Below are 22,400 nucleotides of genomic sequence, written 5' to 3' on the forward strand. Positions count from 1 at the left end.
TGATTATCACACCAATTACCTAAAGTGATCGTGAAAATACATCGATAAAAGGTTTTAATTGTCTAAATATACGAGATAATTTTAATTAATATTTTCTATAAAACGAATGCAATTCATTTACTCAAACAGCCAGATTATTTCCATATGGAGGGTAGTGAAAAATAGTATTTAAATGTTATTATTATTATTATTATTTTAGTAGGTAACTTTTAAAAATGCATATTATAGACCATATGCAAATATCCTAATAATTATTATAACAAATAATAGGATACATACAAAGTTAAGAATATGTTGTACATTACAATATGATTATCTTAGTTACGTACCTACTAATTTGCAGATCTTTTGAGAGCAGTGTTACTGCAACTAAAAAATCTTCTGTACAATACCATCACCTTAATACATCTAAAACATTCCAAGTTGTCGGGTAACAACCGCTAAGAGCATCTGATCTCTCTTGATTTACAAGAGGTATTTTGATCATTGCGCACATTAATCGGCGTCTTCGAAATAATCTTCATATTATACAAAAGCATTTTACCAAACGCTACACTTATTTGTTGGATTCATTGGCGAACCTAGGGGACAACTATAAGCCTTGGCGAAGTCGCGAGAGTTTGAAAGTGGCCCCAAAACTCGAATAGGTCCCGGCGAATGTACACTGGATCGTACTTTCGTTAAAGCGTCTTCCGGTCTCATCGAACCACACCATATTTGAGCGTAGTTTAGGAAAAATAGTTGATCGTGCGTTAAATTCAGTCCTGGTAGGTCCGCTTCTTCGCCATGTTTTCGTACCCACTTGCGATACGCCTGCAAAATTAGATAGAAAATTTCTGAGGGATATGAATTCAAAAAGGGTGCGATGTGTGAGTTTACGAGATGCAACTCTTTTATTTTTTAGGGAGACACCCCGAAATGAACGAAAGACGATTGTCTTGTCTTCAATGATAATAATTCGTGTTTGTTCTTTTCCGTCCATTAATATTTACTATTAAATATCTACTATTTTAATATGGTTGACGGAAGTTTTGTAAATTTGTACACATTATTGTTATAAAAGGTACAACATATGTATTTTAAATTGTTATAAAATTTCCCAAACGAAATTCGCGTGCACTATCTGCGAACGTAGAAGCATAGTGTAATTCTTTACACTAAGGTAGAAGCAATAATTTTTTTGATGTAGTGTCATTTGCTGGTCGATTTTCTTGCAACCAAGATGTTCTACTGGGGGGTGGGGTGCTAGAAACTGCCTGTGAACTCCTGACTCTCGTTAGGATTTTCAGAACTCCAATACACCACTGCGTGTATAAGGTCCCAGAAGGAATTTTTCATTAGCAAAACTATAAAATCTTGAACATAAATCCGTATCCATACATAACTCGTACGTTCACATGCGATGTGCGATTATAATGATCCATTGCAATGTTTATCGTTACCATTATTACATTATATGGTCTTATCGTGTCTTCGATCACACATTTTATATATGCACTTATCAATGGATGACACCTAGACAGCGTTTGTTGCTGATTTTTCCCGTCGGGGAGTTGAAAAACTTACCTATCAGTAGGTATTATATTAAAATGTCAATCTAAACGCTGTCTGGTGTTGAAAGGAATCTGTGTTCAATGTGAGTGTTTGAATGAAATTGTGTTGAAATGTAAGACGATAAAAAGAAAATATACCCTGAAGGCTTCCTTGAGTCCGCCATTATCGGCGATGTTTTCACCTTGGGTCATTCTTCCGTTTACATACAAACCGACTTCATCAATTTTATATCGCGAATATTGATCTATAATGCACTGCGCTCTGTCCCTAAAGGCCCTTATCGTCACATTATTCCACCATTGCATCATATTTCCATCCTTATCGAACTGCCGACCTATTTTTAAATTACGTCTTTCATACTTTAGCATACATTAAATAACTCTTACCTTTATCATCAAAACCGTGCGTAAGTTCGTGGCCAATAACCACTCCGATTCCTCCATAATTTAAAGATTTGGGAAAATGCTGACTATAAAATAAGGGCTGCAGAATTCCGGCCGGAATCACTAAAAAGTCGTCATTTTCACTCGGGTTCGTTATAAATGATGTACACATTTACCAATGTCGTTTTTATTTGGATTGTAAAAGGCGTTTACAATTGCCGGCTCCGTGGACCATTTATCTCTATCAACCGGTTGGCGTAACTTTTGAGAATTTTGATCCGCTTCATATTTCAGTATGTTTAAAATGTTAACCATAAACTCGTTATCGCTAATATTCAACTGCAAGTTGAATATTAGATGTTGGAGAAAACCTCGAAACCCTTACCATTTCGTATTCCTTAATTAATTCCACCGGCTCAGTAATGAGTTGAGGGTACCCGATGCGTTCATTCATCGCATCCGCTTTCTCTTTGGCCACTGCTCGAGTTTCGTCGTCCATCCAGTCATTTTCGGCTAAGAGATCATTAAATGCCTCCCTAATTGTGTGTATCATTTCTAAAGCAGTTTCCTTTAAAAAATAATGTTGCGAAACGTAAAGGACTAACGCGCAAACTTACTTTGCTGTCGTGGTTGAAATTGTCGCGTATAAAAAGTGCACCGACGGCCATTCCCAGTTTTTTATTAGTCCATTCCACGCACTGCGACCATCGACTTCTCTCGCTCAAAATTCCAAGCAGAATTTTTCGAAACTCCACACGTTCTCGCTGATAATCGTCGATCATATGCGGCACCAGTGCCATAATCAATCTCCACAGGACATAATTGTGAATTACCCTAGAAAAGAACTACTTGAAAAATCCGAAATTAGGCTAGTGTTATTCACCTTCGGTCTGTCTGTTCGAGGATTTTTCCCATTTCGATGAAGTAGGAGAGACCGTAAGCTACGACTGGCTCATTTTCGGTAATTTCGTCGCTGAGAAACGAACTCAGATACTGTATCCAGTTGACTTGCGGTACTATTTTTTGTAGCTGGGCAAGGGTTAGTTTCTTGTATATTGTGCTCGTATCGTGGCGATCCACTTCCGGCAATGAAACCTAAAATAAAAAAGCTTCTTTTATTTGGTTTGTTTTAACTTAAGCACTGGATTTCAATTAGTTTCAATGACATTTTTTTTGGTTCAAAAATGTCATCTGGGCTGGTTCTTAATCTTGGTTAATGACCCCCCTCCCCCCTTCCCTAATGTGACATGGAAAATGGATAAGCAATTAGGCACTAGAAAGTGATCGCTTTAAAGATTTTTTTGACAAATTTACAAAACTGCTCGTATAGGAAAGTTCGGTACATGAAAAAGGGGGTCGTTTTGTACATGGATTCGGCGAGGTATTTAAGTAAAAATCTAGTGGGAGAGCGGCATTCTTTCTAAAATGTTTGAAGAGAATCAATGCCGGTTGAGCGCCAGTTTTTTAGGTTGCGTTTTGATCTTTAGTCGAACTGTCGGGTCAAATTTAGATATTTTGAACGCGAAAGAGTTATAAATCGCTTAAAACATTATTATTACCTCAAAGTTCCAACCGAAAGCTGTATGTTGTACGCGGTGCGTGGAAAATCGTTGTCCTTACAACCGACCGGCTCGGCAAACACACTTACGTTTAAAACGGTTTTAAAGCGCTTTGAAAGGATAAATTCGGTATTGGTAGTATGGTATAAGTTTTTTTAGACCAATTTTATATCTACGTTTAAAATACGATTGTTATTCATATCTATATATAAACAATAGATTTCACGTTCTATGTTGATAATACGTATATAAGGAACTGTTTTTAGTTTAAGTGTTTGTTTACAATTAACGTATACGTAAATGTTTCATAAACCGTAACTCGTACATATCCGTATCGTTTCCGTAAATTTACTTCGCTATTTACAATAAACCAAAGGTCATACTACATACTCAACATAGTAGTATGATCTTTGACCGTACGTAACTTGGAAACATTTTCAACCTTTGCGACTATGCGCAAGACCTCCATATCGCTTACGTATATGTACGTAAAAATTATGTTCATTGTAAACACCTTCGTATGTTTCTATCCAGTTCAACTTTGCGAAATTTTTACGTTTTATGTATTTCTTACGTATACGTTCATTGTAAACAAGCACTTAGTTTGACAAACGTGTATAATATCACTTTGGGAAATAATTAACGCATAATATTTCTACAAACATATAGCAATATCCGCCGGGCATTTATGCGTATTATACGTAGGGTTTAGTGTACAATTAATAAACCCTACTTTTATACGGTGTTGCCAAGGGGAGACAGCGCCGCCATTTTCAACAGATTAACTAACGTGGATGCCTTCTAAATTCGGTACAAGTTGTCAGCAGAAGTTAATTAATAATACGTTGCTGGTTTATACAACAAGAGAACTCCATTGGGTGAAAAAGGCGATCGGGCGGCTGCTATAATTTTTAAACGTGAATATTGCGAAGCGTTACCGTATTAATAAGAAAGTAAACCTTTTTTAGTTGCGTTGCGGTGCATATTTGGATTAAAGTGTTCGCGTTGCAATAAATTATTACTACGAAAGCGTTTGGGGTTCAAGGTGCAAAACGTTGCGTTGCGCCAGATTTGTAGCGGAAAATTACGTAAAAAATATCAAGTTGTGCATCCAATCTGTTTATATGAAGTGTGAACAAAATTACGAATAAAACGGCTACCGGTAAAAAGGTTTTAATGACAATTAATTCAAGCTTTTGTGGCAACCCTGTTTCTGTTGTAAAAAAATATGCGTCAGCCGTTGTTGGAGATTTTGCATAAGGAAGTCAATTTTATATTCCTGAAGAGGTCGACTTCACGGGTTTACCTATCTCGTATGGTAAGTATACATAGGCCAAAGATAATTTCATTTTTCTCATTAATGGTAAATTTAGAATTTCACGTCCAATAATGCCAATCTTTGTTGTCGGTTTTAAACTTTTTATTTAGTATCCAGGTTGTGTGCAAATTTGTTTTAAATGTGAATTTGTATCAGGTGTTTGATGAATATTAAAAATCCCGAAGCACCCGTTTTCCGCCCTGAAATACCCGAAGTTATGACCACACTGTATATTTGTGAAGTCGACCAGCTTTGCTGAACAAACGGTATCTAGAAGCGTTTTAAGTTGAGCGCTTCGTTACTAAGTAGTTTCTGAATTTACTTATTTGCTCTAGGAGACGAGGAGTAAGTCTTGTGTGTTTTAATTTTGTTTAATTGTTTGCTTTGCCTCCGATAACGCAAATAAGTTTCGAAGTAATCGATCCTTTTTCCTGTAGGAATATTTAAATTGCTTTTACAACTGCCGAAAGCTCTTTTGCCAGAGAAGAAGAGAGAGAACCAATCATATTAAGTTTGAAGTCCGTTAATTATCGATTAATCGACTTTAGTTTTCTAATGGTATACGAAAATCGAGGATTGAAACTGAACAGGTTGCACAGATTAAGGAAAATATCAACGTGATAATCGATTGCGCCGTTTGACCTCACATTCCAAGGAAGAAAGAGCATTGCTGGACTGCCGAATTTGGAAATTTCATTTCGACTAATTGGGTAAGTAGAATGAAGGATTGACATTTAAATGAGTTACAGAAAACCCGTCCGATTGAACTGGGGCTTATTTCAAAAGAAGCGCTCCTCAAAAATGTGAATTGACATCGGTCCCATATTTTTCTGATTTCAGGGAAATGAGTAATTAATTAAAAACAGATAATTTGTTCGAACGTATCGAAGGTTTTGCGTACGAGACGGGAATTCCAGTTTGTCCCTACTCAATTGGACGTTTAGATAAATCGTAAACGCACTATGCAATAGGATCTTTTGCCTTAAGTACGTTAATTTACAGAGCAAATTTCTGCGAAACCGGACCGGATTTAGATCTTTTACATTTTTGTATCTTCGCAGGTACGTTTTGTAAGTACCGAAATGTTGAGCTTTGCCGTAAAAATTTACTTTGGCAATTGGCTTGCCGCACTGGGGCTTTTAGCGAACTTTTGCTACCGCTCCGTTACTTTCAAGGTAAGCCTTTTGTTACGTTACACTGATTTTCGCCATCTTCTGAACCCGTCCGATTGCTGGAGCCGTTTGTCCGGTTGCGCTCGAGCCCGTTCGTCCCTTTGTTCGCCAGTTCGTTCTTTTCACGAGGTTGCCGCCGACTACCGCTACTATATTAATTTTTATAATTTGTATAGCATTATTTTTTAAATTAAATTGCATAATCCACTCATACTTATTTAATTTTAAAAGCTCACTGATTGTGCGCGAACTACCCCAAGTGAGTCGCAAGAGTAGTGGTCTTATTTGGAGAAATTTCGCCATAAATTGAATTTGTTTTCAAACCTTGGGCAGATGTCTTCGGATTCGGAAGGTCGGATACGCTTGAGCTCGAGCTCGAGCTCGGCAACTTGACGAATGTGCCGTTTCGGTTTTTCTAGCGGGCGAAATACAAGTACCCAATGCAACAGGAGAGCAGGCATCTTTAGCTTAACTTCGAGAGCAAGCACGTACCTACAACTATGGTGTGACTGTGAGAAAATTCATTCGCGCAACATTCGCAGTTAAAGTAGGTATACCGTTTCTAGTGATCCAAAGAAACACTTGAACCAAGTTCAGTAAATCGCCGGGCGAGATAAGACTGTTTAATAGCTTGATAAATGGCAGGGCCGTTTGGTTTTTGGCGATTAAAATGTCCGCGAATAAAAAGTTCTGGGTCATCGCACATCGCAACGCTTTACACACCAAAACGCGACCAAATCAATTAATACTAAAACCCATCGTGCTAAAGAAATTCACAATCTTTGATTGTAACTGCTAGTTAAAAAGGTAAGTTCACCCAAGTCTAGTGACATCATTTCGAGTAGCTCGGTTATCAGCAGAATATGTTAAAAATTTAAAGATTAGTGCATTTACTCGCAGCAAAACCCAATTAATAAATGGGTAAAATTTATATTGATTGGCTTTTTATTCCTGTGCATAACCAAGTTCTTGGACCCCGCGCTTTCGAAAATCTGATGCAGATTTTTCTGTGTTTATAATAAATACGGACAAGTCTCAATGATGTAACTAGAATTAGACCCCCTTTAGAAAAAACTGTTTGCCCCCCCCCTCCCCGTTCGAATTGTATTTTTTAACAAAATGTTTTTGGTCAGGAAAAGCAGTTATAGTGTAATTCCCGTGGGAGGAGCTTCTTATTTACCTCACTGGTCATCAGCAGACAAACATGCATTTAAAAATAGGTAAAAATACTTACATTGGCTAATTTTTTTTCAAATTCTACCACCATTCTAAGTTCATCTTCGGCCGTCGTTTTATTGGCGCCTAAAAGTAGTGCAACATTGGTCATATATTTATGATAGGCTTCCAAATCACCTTCACTACTTGATTTTAAATAATAGTCTCTACTAGGTAGCGCCAACTGCATTTGATCTAGCTGCAACAGTTAAAAAACTACGCATTAATTAATTTTGCGTGAAGCAGAAACAAATAAAAAAAAAACGTAAATGTTACGACGTATTAATTACAACGTAAAAACTAATTAGTCTACGTGAACGGTGGACTTCCTTTGCGGCGCGACAATTAAACATGAAGAGAACTGTAATAAAATTGTGGGGTATTTTCATTTCGAGGTACATAAATTGTTCTTTTCATCATAAATACAAAATACGCGCGACCGTGCCTTTAACTAACCCTTACAACTGGAAATGAAAAGTTAAAGTGAAATTCCTCAAGTTCGTATTTTAAATGAAATTGCAATTTAAATGTTTCCATTTGCATTATTTCTTTACTGAATGTTGGCATTAATTTTTCTTTTTTAGTGGCAAGAGAAAAATAAGCCGAGGGGAACGCGAGTTATTAGTCGTGGCTGAAAAGATCAAAAACTGTTTTTTTTTACAAAAGCGGTGCTAGGGACGCCATAATTCGTTGCAATCTTTCGTAAAATGTATGAAATCCGAGTATAAGGTTATAAATAAGGCCGGGGAGGCTTTGATTAAATTGGTCGATTACGTATAGTTGTACATCCGTGTATCTGTTCTTTGGGAATTACCACAGCGTTCCTGTTAGCAATTCATTACTCAAAACGGGCGTTTATTGTAAACCGTTTCGAGCCTTCGACTTATTTTCGTTATTTCGAAATGTTTTGGAACAAATATCTACTATAGTGTATTCAGAAAATAATGTTACTTTTCTCATTAACGCTGGGGGTGTTCCCAATAGTATTGCGATAAATGGTATTATTGGATTTGCATCTTAAATGTTTGGGAAAAACCGGATTTTTAAGTACGAAAGTCGTTCAAAACAATCCTTACGGCTTGTTTAAATGAATAGAACAATAAGCACCAATCACCCACCAGTCAGCAGTTCTCAACAGAATATAAATATTACACCAGTTACGATACGAAATCATGCTTGTATTTTAGCAGTTCACATTAAAAATTACAACATTTGTTACAAATAAACATGAAAATATGTACATTATTTACTTAATTGCTACCTATTATAATAATCGACATGAATTAAGTTCATATGAATTCACGCGTCGTTGTCACTTTCACTTAAATAATCGCTTTCTTCATCACTTCCTGTATTTACAGTAAAAACCAAAGCCCTTACATCGTCTATAATTTTTTCACGATTGAAGGTATCCTTGATTATTTCTTCTGTATGGGTTACGCAGCGATTCCACACGTCTGGAGTTACTTTAGCTAACGCGTCGTTCCAGGTTTTAAGAACATCTTCTGGTCTTCCCGGCGTACCAACAATATGGTCATCGTAAAACTTTTTCGAAATTCCCCATACCAGTTCAATGGGATTGAAATGGCAATGGTAAGGCGGCAAACGCAGAACCTCGTGGCCATATTGTAATGTCATTTCATCGACAACATATTTAGTTATGGTTGCTTGACTGTGATTTTTTACAATTTCTAACAATTCGGCCTTAAACATCGCAGTACCAAATGGTCTATTCTTCATTTTCAACCAATTCGAAATTTCCTCTTTGGTTGAAGAAGCTGTTGGAATCTTTTCACTTTTCCGCGTGTGATAAGATGCATTGTCTAAAACAATAATTGAGGGCTGAGCAAGTTTCTTTAGGAAAGATTCTTCAAACCATTTTTCAAATAGTTCGGCGTTCATATTGTCGTGGTAATCGAACGATTTGTTGGTACTCGAAAATATTAAGCTGCTGCCTTCTATAAACCCATTTCTGCCACCAGCATGAATAATTATGTATCGTTTACCATCTGAAGCCTTATGAGTTGTTGCAAACTTTTAGCGCGGTCATCTTGCCAAGTACGCTTTGTTGCGCCTCTGCTAAACACCCAGGTTTCGTCTAAAAAAACGAAATCATGCGGAATTTCGGATTCGAGATTTCTGATGTATTTTCGCAAAAACACATTCCGCATGGAAACCACATGACTTTGTTCACACGAACCCCGTCTGCTATTGGTCATCTTAAATTTAAAGCCCATTTCTTTCAGTGCATAGAACAAGCTTGTTCTGCCCAAATCACACAAGTCTTTCAATTTTATCACCGCCAACAAAGTATCTAGAGTTACGTGCTCTTTATTTGCGTACATATCATAAATCAGATATCGGATGGTATGCTTTTTATTTTCTAGTAGGTCCGTCCTACGTGGTTTAGAACGGCGATATGGATTTCTTTTTAAATCACTTCCAATCTCTCGCATAGCACATGTCCTCACAACTGTTTGTTTCGATACTGCACCGCATCCGCTGTTCTTTGTTGAACTGCCATTACTGAAGTAAGTACTCCACCATGATTTTTTTCTTTTACAAAATAATCATACACGTTCAACTAAATTTTACGTTTGGCCTCAGTGGCGTCCATTTTGACCAGGTTGTACAGGAAACTAAGTGAGTATAACAATTCAGTTGCAATATATATAGAACCCCTTCCTAAAGACATTAACAAATATTTTCTTATTTTCTTTTACTTATAAAACATTAATATTGATTACAATAATTAGGAAGTCATTATGGTACAAGTACAAATCTAAATATAATTAACTTCTGAGGTAAACAAGCGATTATTGTATTGAAAGTGATAACGATAATACCCCTAGCACAGTATGTACATATTTGCATATCATTACATTATATTATGTATTACGTACCATTTGAATATCGTAACGGGCGATCAAAAATGAGTTGCTGTCGAGTCGCCTTTGGAAGTTCAAGTTAAATACGATTTCCCATGTAAACAAAAGTTCCAAAGGTGACTCGACAGCAACTCATTTTTGATCGCACAGTATAAGTTTTTAGCGCATTTTACGAACGTAAAATTACCGTTATTTTACCATTTAAAGACAAGCGTGTTCAATCACAGATTAATCTGGGATTAATCTAGAATTAAACAATATTAAGTAATTCATGTAATAAGTAGGTATTAAGACATCATTATTATGCATAGATAAAGCAGGTCAATTGAGTAAGGCATGAAAATGCAAATAATAGAATAATAGTATCGCTGAGCTAGGTAAACAAATGGTAGAACTAGGACAACAATTTTGTATATAAACGTGTAAATATTATGAATAAACGAGTATTATAGCTTAGGCTGTTTGTACTCATTTGGGGTGTAAGGTTCCAAGTCTACAATTTGGCACAGTGACGGGTGCCGCCTTACAATCTACCCCAAAACTATCTTAATCTCATACTGAGATTAAACAAGCGTTATACCTTCGTATCGAAATTGGTGTAATATTTATAATTCGTTGAGAACTGCTGACTGCTGGGTGATTGGTGTTTATTGTTCTATTCATTTAAACAAGCCGTAAGGATTGTTTTATACGACTTTCGCCCTTAAAAAATCCGGTTTTTCCAATACATTTAAGATGCAAATCCAATAATACCATTTATCGCAATACTATTGGGAACACCCCCAGCGCTAATGAGAAAAGTAACATTATTTTCTGAATACAGTATATAAACATTCCCCCATATAACATTGTTGGGGTTTGCACTTCGTTTTTCATGCAAAAGAATCGAATCGAATCGAAAAGACTCTGACTGAGAAGTGGAAAAGTTTACAATTATTTGTCGATGACAACGGAAAAATTTCTCCCTTGCAGTACACTCTTACAGGGTGGTTTCGTTGATCACTGGATCACAAATCTTATAATAGATTATAGTTTACTTCCTTATAGGTACTTTTCACTTCGGTGCTAACATGACTCATTTTTCAGTCTATTTCACCAGTGCTAAATGAAACTCACACTTTTTATTCTTGTGGTTGACCAACTCCGCTCACGGTTCAACGCACAATTCCTGACGGTTCTCCCAGAACTCCCACTCTTGACGTTTTTGATTGTCACCTATACTCAACGTGGAATAATTTCCTACTGATGTTGCGAATCCCATACAACCTGTAACCTGTAATCTGAATCAATCACGCCATATCCCACGACTCACTGGCGCCTTGAGTTTTCAAACGCATTTACAATCTCAAGACCGTATTCAAGGACAACTGGCCCACCTAACACGACCAAAAATATTTATGAAATCTTACCACTATTATCGTTTAAAACACAATCGAGAAACGAATCAAAATCGGTAAAAAATAATAGTCAAAAGTTTGTGAATCCCGAAACATCCCTTTGCCCTCCAAACTCCATCGCTAGGGCTACGGCTGATTTACTGTTATTTAGTCGCTTCCTACGACACGCAACATTACCGATCATTACAACACTAGATTTTTTGTTTTACATCTAGGGAGGGCTTTGATAAATTTGAAAGAGAGAAATGAAAAATGAAATGTCCATCCGGAAGAAAAAATAAAAAATCTAAAAAAATTGAATGAATAGAACAATCCGAATAAACTGACTACTCTGGAGCGTCTAAAATCCCGGCAAATTGAAGAAACAAAAAATCCAACGAATTGTAAGTACTTACACGACTTTAAAGAGTAGCAAGGATTAAAAGAAGAAGAATCTGACGTATAGCTAACAAATTCGAAGGATTCCAAAAGCGTGAAGATTCCGAAGAATTTGAAACATACAAAAAACCTGAGATATGAAGCATTTAATTGATATAACTAGAAGAATAAAAACAAAAATTCCGAAAAAATGCAATAGTCGGAAGAACATGAAGACACCGAAAAACCAAAAACATCCAAATAGGCAATCAAAGGAATGACGAATTATCCACAGGGTTGGAAGGATCTGAGAAATTTAAAGAAAACAAGAAAGCTGAATAATAAGAGTAAAAAAATCTGGAATATGTGCGTTTTGTCCATTGATTTCATTTGTAACAGTTTCTTTATCTTCTCAAGTAAATATAAATTATTATTGGCCGAGGCTGAGTATCACTGTAACTTTTGATTCAGGACCACTGGTGTTGCAGCTGATTCGGTTAACGAGTACGCGCCCATTTTCTTTAACTGCCTGTTCACTAGCCCATTGATCGAATTGATTTTGGTGGTGTATAAATGTAAGTGAGTTTTCTCCTTCAGGGAGTGTAACACGTTAATTAATGCAGTCTATCGTGAATCGGAATACAAGTATTTGGTTCCTTAAGCAACCATCATTTCCATGTGTGTTCCTTGTGTCTTTTCTTTGTTTTAGAGCGAATTGCTGGAAGCGTCGGAACGGAGCCCTCTTCCTATGCGGGTCATTTCTTCGTTAAAGGTAAGATGGTTATTATTATTTCATGGGATACTTGTATTTTCAAAATCGGAGCCGTTTTGTCATAATAATTTTACGTTTCGGCGATTTTTTTAAAGCTGTAACTTGACGTGTTAAGTGTTGATTAATTTTAGAGAAATCACTGCCTCTGGTGAGACGGGCTGGATGGTTAGGGGGCGTGATCTCCTGGAAATCTTCACGTCTTCACTATGGATATGATATTTGGTTAGCTGTATGATCTACGCACTGGACCCGGCAACAGCGTCCAGTGACGCCCAACTACATACCATCCCTTCCGAGCTAACTATCTTCAGCGGCGGCCAACTAGAAGACCCCGCCACACTCTTTACGACACTCGAAGAAGTGGCCCCGAAATCGGACCCCAAGGAGCAACTTAGCGATAGCGACAGAATGGTGGAATACCCATTAAACTTCTCCTGAAACAAGCCTTCCTCGAGAAGTAGGTACGATAACGACGTGATCCGCTTGACCCTCAACTCCGAATTCCTAGCCAAGGAGCAGAAGACAGAATCCGTCTACACCTTTCTCCAAAGAAAGGCGAAGATAGCAAATAGTATCAACTACCGACGTTGCTACACCCCAGAATCCGTCGGTTCTTAGGCGGAACCAGTCAAACGATGCTGCCCAACCTAGCAAAATTTACCAGCAACATCGAAACAGATATTAAGTTGATGCACAATAACGCATCTACTCGTAACGATCCCAAATGCTGTTTCCGCCCGCGAAATCAATTCCATCGGGACTGCCCAGTATGTCTCACCTACCAAGCAAACGGGCCAGCAGCGGCCTGAATTTCCGGCCAACAATACAATTGGTCCACTGCGCACCCAACGGCGACCTACCAGCACTTTTGGTTACCGTGGCCGGGACCGAAGTACCGGGTGACTCAATAAGACTGTTCCTCGGCCATATCTGCGCCGTATGACTTAGGGGGAAAAAAAATTATTGATTAAATCGGTTATGAAGAATCGCTGGAAAATATTTTCAAATTCTAAAAATGACCAACAGAGGGCGTAGCTTAAATTTTAAAATTGCATTTTCTTTAAATTTCGCATAATAAACTAAAAATTCTTTTTTCACATTTTTAAAAAGAACCAGTTTATCCATCATTTTCGTAAAAACAAAAACTCAGTTATTTCAAAAACAAAGATGGCGTGGGGCGGGCGTTCAATTGTTTTTGCAATAACCTGCTTTAACTTCTTAACCGTTTGACCGATTGTAACAAACTTGGTATCATTGAAAAGAGCATTCCTTCGGCAACAAGAATCAACCAAAATATAGTTAATTTACACAGCAGAATAATTTACAAATTACGGCTGTTATTATTTTATAATGCATCGTGTTTCATTTGTTTAATTTTCCAAGGCCTACCTAATTGTAGGGTGCTTTTCTTTCGCGCCATCGACAAATACCAGAAATACGTAAAAAGTAGATTTAAGATACAATTTAAGCATTTTAATTAATTATAATTAATCTCATTTTCCCAATATTTTAGGTTAGGAACGAGATTTTGAAAAACGGTTTTCACTGGCTTCTTTGGATGTTATATGGCTACTTTTTCATAAAGAAAAAGTCATATCATTCCATTTGATTTTTTTAGGATTTTGGGTCATAGTGTCAATACTAGCCCCCTGGCGGAGAAGGATTCAACTAAATTAACTATATTTTGGTAGATTCTCATTGCCCAAGGAATGCTCTTTTCAACCATACCAAATTTGTTACAATCGGTCAAACAGTTAAGAAGTTAAAGCAGGTTATTGCAAAAACAAACAAACAAAAAAACGAATTGGAGTTTTTCTTTTTACTAAAATGATAGATAAACTGGTTCTCTTTAAAAATGTGAAAAAATTTTTTTTAGTTTACTTTGCGATTTTAAAGAAAATGCAATTTTAAAATTTAAGATGGCAGTTACGCCCTCTGTTGGTCATTTCTAGAACTTGAAAATATTTTCCAGCGATTCTTCATGACCGATTTACCCAATAATTATTTTTACCCCTAAGTCATATGACGAACGGTTTATGGCCGAGGAACAATCTTATTGGGTCACCCGGTACAGGCCCTATTCGACACGGGGTCTACACACAATTTCATCCGAGAGGACCCCGCCGGCAAAATATCCCTTTATCGTCTTGTATAATAAATATTTAGCTATTTAGCACCTGACATTGAGTTAATTTTACGCAATTGCCTTACAGGATTGTTTCGCGTCAACCCCATTTAATGAAATGTTATTCTCTTACAACTAAGGCGATATTATTAAGAAAATAAGAACCATCTCAAGTTTTTGAATAAAATATTATCAGGTTTATTTTGATGTACGAGTGTAATTTGGGGGAATATTTCCCGAACAAACATTACTTGTCAAATTGACGTTACCTACTTATGTCGGTGTATTACAAAAGTGTCCAATCGAGTTGCCAGTTGCCATGGATATGGACTGTGCAATTATCGCAGGGCTCTTTCGCTTTAATTACCGCTGTAATTGAGCGATAATCGTACACCTCATATGGGATTTAATACATCTGAGGGAAATATTCGAATTAATTAGTTTTCACGGAGCGATAAGGAACGGTTTATCTCAAGATCGCATTTAAACTTTAAAAACACTTGACGCAATTGTTTCCAGATGTCCCTAATCTTTCTTAAACGTCGTCTAACTTTACAATAAATCAAAACAAAATATAAGGCGATTATTTTAAACAAAAATTAAACTAATAACATTAACATAATAGCATTAATTTTGAAGTAAATTAATGTAAAATTATGAAATTATTGCGCAGTTTTATTTAGGTTTTCCTAATTTAATATTTGAAAACGATGTTACTTACTATCAAAGCGAAAACAATTAAACTGTGCTCGTTTCAACATCGAAATACAATAGTAACAAAACGTAAATATTGACATTAGCTTCGTTTTGGTGTAGTCAAAGACAATACTCGTCAGACCAACTTACAAATGTAAAGCCCATTTATCGTGATTAGGTGTAGCGATTTGAAACGAGGCAAAACCCCTGTAATTGTGGTTTCGACGTAATTTACACGTCGGTCGGTTGCGGTTTAGCGCTGTTGAATTGCACATGTTCTTATCTTCAATTACGATCTCAAATTGCACCGGGGGATGAAATCGTGTCATTTTATTTGGATACGAAGTTTAAATTAAAATCCCAGTAGCAAATAAAAAGAGAACCCAGGAAATGAATCGCAAACGAGACAAATGCAAATTTGTGGCCGGATTTAGAGGTAACAAATAACATGTTAAGTTAACCGATTTTAATTAGCAAGATAATCGCTTCTGACCCCGATAAAGTAAGCCGAGGTTTAGAGCTGCCAACCGTACGTTGTAGTATGTAATGAATAAATTTCCGACTGAAACGTTTGGAACTTTACAATTTCGTTACAAGTTACAACAAAGTGACTATCGAATTTCGACAAACCTGAGAGGATCGCTGAATTTTTATGAACCCACGTCTCATTCGTCAGTCCTCAAAGAGATGTAGCCATTTCTCGGCAGAATAAGAAACTAAACGCAAAAGAAAAGCAAATAATGTTTTTTTTTGGGAATTTGATCGTGCTTAAGCCTGATTTATTACATTCGTCAGAAATAGAAAATTAATGGCATGTCTATACCGGATGAGAGATAGTTACCTGTATGATATTTACAGAGCTGTTCTTATCGTCCGGTCCTACCCATTGTTCTATAAGCACACCTTCGTTAAAATCGCCCCTTAATCTCCCCAACAGAATTTCTATCGAAAATGGTGGTGGTTCCCAATTCGAAACTGTCACGGGCCATCCCCCTAATGATGATAAAACATTCCTCAAGGGATCGTCCCCAATTTTTCGTATTTGCGCTGGAAATCGCAAAAAATTGTTAGACAATAAAGGGGGTTAATTTGTAACTTACGTATATTCATGCACGTGTTGTAAAATGTTTTCGCCTTCGTCGTAGCCTCATTGTCGTCAGCGTTGATCGATTCTTCCAAAACACCTGTTTAATTATATTTACTAAATTGTATTTTATAAAATAATCTGATTATACAGAATTGAAAGCGTAATATAAAGAAGCTTACAAAAACACAAAAAAGTAAGGAAAACTGCCTTTCCTTTGAAGCTTCAATCGACTCAATTTACATTTCTTTCCACGTCGTTTAGTTCGAGTTCACTAGCTCGTAACGCGGAAAATACTATTATCTCTTGCGGATATACCCAAAAAGTTGGTCTTTTCGAGATTACCTTTCAGTATAACTTGTAATTGGTCCGCCATAACTTCAAAAGTACTAATCGAACTTCTGTCTTCGGGAATAACGTGATTTTTCTTCCACGTGCCGCAGGCGTATTGAAAGAAATCCTGACAGGGATCCGTCGAGTGATCCATCGCCGACAGAAGTGAGGCGGCTAGAAATTTCCACAACTCAAGTTAGTATTTTATTGCGATAGTTTTACGTAAGTTTTAGAAGGCATTTCCACTTTACGATAACATAAATAATCGTTCATTAGGTTAAATACTTGCAGGCACGCGATGTTTACCCTACATTTTAATTTAACCCCTTACATCGGAATAGAGCAACTTTTGAACTTATCTTAACGATCAATGGGCAAACTTAAGTTTGGTATAATATTGCCATTGAAAGTTAACAGCGGCGGCGAGGCGTAGTCCACTGAAGTTATCAATCGATGTGCGAATCTAATTCTGAACACGCGCTGATTATTATCAAATATTTGCTTTACAACAAACGTTTCGCCGTTTCGCATTATGTACACATGCAAAGCTATGCGAAAAACAAAAAATAAAAGAGTGCATCTTGAACGGTAAATCCTTCAAGACTGTCAAATTCGATTCTCTGGTTTGGAAACTCCATGGCAAAATGAATGCTAATATTTTGCAAGAGGGTAACTACCCCTTTTCTATATGACGAACAGAGCTTTTAAGTACAATTCTGGAAACTTAATTTTAACGTATTGGTAATATTAGGATTGAGGCGATTTAAGGCAACTAAGGTAGTACAGTATAGATACCTACATATATGTCTTTAAGTATTTAATATATCGATTAGGACATAAATCGTGAATGTCTATTAATATTTCTCGTTGCTTCTCTTAATTTTAGGGGTTTGTGGTCCACAATAACAGACTAGTAGGCTTCTCGAAATCAACTCATAAGTGGTCGCTGTGTACCGCTTCTACCTATAGTAGTGAAAGAGAAAATGCAATAAAATGAAGCGCTTTCAGATAAGACTCAAAACGCCACAGTGTCGCCGGTTCTAAACTTCTACGAAACATGAAGGACAGACTCTGATATACCCCTAAATAAAAAACGTAGCCGAGGCTTGGTTTGCGTGAGACAAATTCGTATAATCGAGGCATACGGAAAATTTAAACAGCCCCGTAATCGTACCTGAGACTGTTATTGCGAAAATTGAAATTAATTGCTGTATTACAAGGGAAACGGGGCCGCAGATATTCGACGAAAGTTTTGTTGTGTGTACATTTAAATCCGTTTCCAGTTATTTTGAACCGTAAGTATAGTGCGAATCTGTAGCATTGCTAATACGCGAGCATTATGCAGCATTTGATCAGCGTGATCGCGTTTATATAAATTTTACCACGAACGCATTGGGGTCAAAGGTACTGAACGTTTCGTTGCGTTTATGATGAAGTGTTTATTAACCAAATTTGTACGCATCTCTTGTTTATACGGGGTGTATGGATTAAACGACAACCGGTAAAAAGATGATTAATTAGTAGATACTTTTGCTGGCTGTTAACACCCTAAGTGTATAAGGGGAAAATTGACATTTCCATACTGCGAAACATTGGTAAATTATTTCAGTGGTTAAACGAAATTTCAACTATTAAACTCCTGATTCAAGTCGTCAACAATCTTTCAAAATTCACTTTCAACGAGTAGTCAATTAGTCAATAGTAAATTTAACATTCCTGAAGAGGTCGACCCACGGAAATTTATTTCGTGAACAGATTTGTATATTTTTTATGAATGATGAGCGAAAAAGGATTTTGGTGATTTTTATTCATTGTGAAATATAGAATCAACTTTCCGCAAGGTAAGAATCATTAATCATTACGTAGAGATTAAAATTTATTTTTTCTGTGACGGGAAAAACGTTTGACATTTTATCTCTGTTGACAGGTAACAAAATGTCACTTTTTATGAAATTACTTTTTTCCCAGGGAAAAAAGTGAGTACTTTTTGAAAACTTCAAATTTCTATAAATCGATACGACTTCAATATATTGTTTTTCCCGTCGCAGAAAAAAATAGTGTATTATACACGGGAAACATGTTAGATTTTAGCTCTCGGTTTTTTGTCTCCCTCCGCTTCGCGTCGAGAGACAACACAGCTTCGAGCTAAAATCTAAAACTTTTTTCCCTATTTATGCGTGCCGTTACAGCAGTCGGCAACAATAAATAATGTCAAAATAAATACAGAACCGAAATATTTATTCAGATTGGATAAGTGATGACTGATCAGGATCGAATCAGAATCGTTTCAGGCTCGGATTAAAATCCGATGAGCAACAACTTGGGAAACGCGCGATAATTGGGATAGAATCGGACCGAGATCAGATCATAGTCGGATCACGATAGCATCAGGATAAGAGCAGGATCGGATCAGAATCGCTTCACGATAGGATCAAGATAGGATCATATTGATCAGGATATATGGTCATAATCAACTCATGATCAGCTAGTGATCGGACTGGTACTGGACTGAACTCGGATGACGCTTTAGACCCGGATTGAGGCGGAATCGGAAGTGTATCGAATAAAGATAGGACCAGAAACGACTCCAGATCAGAGGGAGATCGGGCTGGCTCCAAATCGGTATTGCACGAGAATCGGATCAGGGTCTAACTAACATCAAAGTACGATCGGATAAGGATTGGGGGACGGGATTGCAACAATTTTACATTAGGATCGGACCCGTTTGAATTAGGGCTAACTCAGGATCTGTGAGGTTGGGATCGGATCGTATCATAGTATGAGGATCGAATACAAATCGGATCAGGGGCAACTCAGGATCGAGTTTGGGTTGGGAAGGAATAGAATCAAGGTCGGATCAAGGTCGCGTCAGGTTCGGAGCGGAGCAGCTTTCATATGGCGTTTGAAATAAGTAATTAGACTTAGGGTTGTATTGCAATGAAATGTCAAATTTGGAAATTTTCAAACGCGTTTAATTCCATTTTTTAACAATAGAAACACACAAACACACGTTTGGGTGTATGCGTAGTGACGATATCAAATTTAACGTCAATTTGAAAAAAATGTACAAAAATAGAGCATCACATTTAAAATAATGAGCTAGAGTCACTTCCGATGAAACGATATTGTAGCGAGTGTTACAGACATCGGGGCGCCAGCAGCCCCCATCGAGGCGCAATGAAAGAATAGTAACCGATGATAAGGTGTGAAAGCGAATATGATGTGTTTTTTTCGAGAAATGCGACATGCTAACTGCGCGAGTATTCTCCTTCTAGAAACTTCCCGTATAAGCAAATTGAAGCGTGTTTAATAGTCGTGTCTTACATCTTCTTTTCATTATTTTAATGCTATAGTTGCCATCATTTATTTCCAATGAACGTAAGGAAAAAAAGTAAAGGTACACAGCGACGCCACTGATTTTTTAAGGCACTAATCCATTTACCAATTTGTAACAAGTAAGTCCTTTCGTTCATGTTTCTTTCTTATTTATTCCAATTTCTGCTACATGTACCGTATCGATCGCCCACCAAGGTTTAGAATCAATTTATTTTATTTGTATTTTTTTTATAAATAAACACGTTAAATCATTCGTGTCGTTAAAGTATGCCTACCGCAACTGAATGATAAAGAAGCAACTTCAATTCCATATTGAAGAAATTATTTTCGAGGATTCTATAGTCGGTCTGTGCAGGAAGCAATTGGAGGGTTAGTAATTTCCAATTTCCATTCTGATTGAACATTAAAAGCCTTGACCCGAGCACACCTAGAAGTTAAAACTCCTGGTGCACAACACTAGAAGTATAATGAACGTTTTAGTTTAATTGCGTCGTAGTTACCGCTACTTTTTCGTAGTTATTACCACTTTTCGTAGTTTCGCCTTGTTTTAGAATATAAACAATTGCAGTTAAGTGGTGCCTTAAAGAGGAATAAGAACTGTTTCGGTGATGTCGATCGAATAATATTTTTGTCAACACTTCTTTGCAGAAATTATCATTAAACACGTTTAGGTTTCCGATATCCGATTTTGGAATTTATTTTGTTCAATTCCTTATGGCATGATTTCTTAGAATTCAATTCTCGCCTAACTGCCATTAAACGTCCTCCTCGCTACATATATCGACGAGGACATCGACGTGGATTCGTTTTGAAAGGAAAGCATGCTCTGTATATTTTCATCGTTTTCTTATATATTCACTTACGTTAATTAACAGTCTAAAATTCAAGAATAATTGACATTTATTCAACTCGCCAGAGCCACCAAGTAAACTAATACGGAAGTTAAAGACCGATTATATTTAATTAACCCAATTTAACCAAAGTCAAAGTAAAATGGCTAATTTAATTACCTAGTCGATCAAAGCACGAATCAACTGCCTCAAACACATATTTTAAATCGCAAATAAAATGGAAGATGGCGAAAAACTCTACCTCTACGTCTCATTTGCAGTTATACCTTCACGCACACTGCACACAGCATAAATTAGCGGTTTCATTTAGATTTCAACCTGGGTACTTCATCCTTTTCAGGATACAGAACTGAAACTAAAAAATAAAAAGCTTGAAAAATGCGAGTGGGGTAGGTACAACTGGAGGGATTCGCAAGGGGAGATACTCCGCTACCGCTAAAAAGGAAATCGCGCCTACATTTTTCAGTTCTATTATCAGATTTAATGTTCCATTCACAAATAAGGCTCATTAACTGACATTTTCAATGTCCTTTTCGATAGTGTTGTCAATTCACTGTTTCGTTTTCCTAAAGAATATTGGTTAAGAACGGGAATGGTAAGGTAAGTATCCAATAAAGATAGCAAATTAATTTAGTTTTTCTAGAGCGAATACTGACTAACGTTTTAGGGCGGTGTAAAACTCTCGTGTTACATTTATGAATAATTAACAAGCACGTTTCGTTTTATCTTCGTTGGTAAACTTGCTGTTGTTGTTATACGGGTATCTGTATAATGAGTTCTTGTTTACTTATACTGTAAAACCGATAATACGCTAAAACTTCCAATTTACCTGCGTTTGATCCTCGTTACATATTACATGAGGAAACGTGTCAAGATAAAAGCTCGACAGCTCTAACTGGGAAAGTGTATGAATGAATGATTAAATAAACATTTTTTTACGGGATCCACTTTATTATTATGCAATGGAAAAGTTTCATTTTCCGCCGTTGAGGTAGGAGGTACTAAAATGTTCAAATTGAAAAACCGTTGATGTACAAAGATTCTTAATAAGTTTTGCATAATACGAAGATTAGAATTCGTTTAAAGTTAGAGGTAATCGTTTATTATCCAGCTCATCAAAGTTTAATTAAGAACACCTCTACTATTCTGTACCTAACTTGGAAACATGACCTGAATTGGAATTTCTGTATATAAGTACTACATAACTACACATTATTGAATCGCTCGAAGTAGGTAAGTCAATCATTTCTAAAGAAATGAAATGATTGCAAAAATTAGACGAATGTGGCATTTCTTTAAGTTCGCATTTTACCATTCTTCATCAATGGAGAATTAATTTTTTTAGGAAGTGCCTTATATT

At 36.7% G+C, this 22,400-nt stretch overlaps 1 protein-coding gene across 2 annotated transcripts; it reads right to left on the reverse strand.

Annotated features, from left to right (window-relative positions):
• Positions 1-93: 93 nt before the first annotated feature.
• LOC116177361 (neprilysin-1) lies at positions 94-21,376 on the reverse strand. 2 transcript variants are annotated; one of them, XM_031496328.1, is made up of 13 exons: positions 21,307-21,376; positions 16,866-17,027; positions 16,537-16,620; positions 16,278-16,483; positions 7,340-7,400; positions 7,221-7,288; positions 2,821-3,032; positions 2,555-2,771; positions 2,323-2,505; positions 2,114-2,276; positions 1,941-2,060; positions 1,692-1,888; positions 94-813 (listed from the first exon to the last, which is right to left on the reverse strand). In XM_031496328.1, the coding sequence occupies exons 1-13, from the start codon at positions 21,344-21,346 to the stop codon at positions 541-543; spliced, it is 1,986 nt and encodes a 661-aa protein (XP_031352188.1). In that variant the 5' UTR covers positions 21,347-21,376; the 3' UTR covers positions 94-540. The 2 variants fall into 2 exon arrangements, with proteins under 2 accessions (XP_031352188.1, XP_031352187.1); XM_031496327.1 differs by having other exon boundaries at positions 95-813; positions 7,221-7,400.
• Positions 21,377-22,400: the final 1,024 nt, after the last annotated feature.

This window comes from Photinus pyralis, unplaced genomic scaffold (assembly GCF_008802855.1).
Source record: "Photinus pyralis isolate 1611_PpyrPB1 unplaced genomic scaffold, Ppyr1.3 Ppyr1.4_LG7, whole genome shotgun sequence".
NCBI classification, from domain to species: Eukaryota; Metazoa; Arthropoda; class Insecta; order Coleoptera; family Lampyridae; genus Photinus; species Photinus pyralis.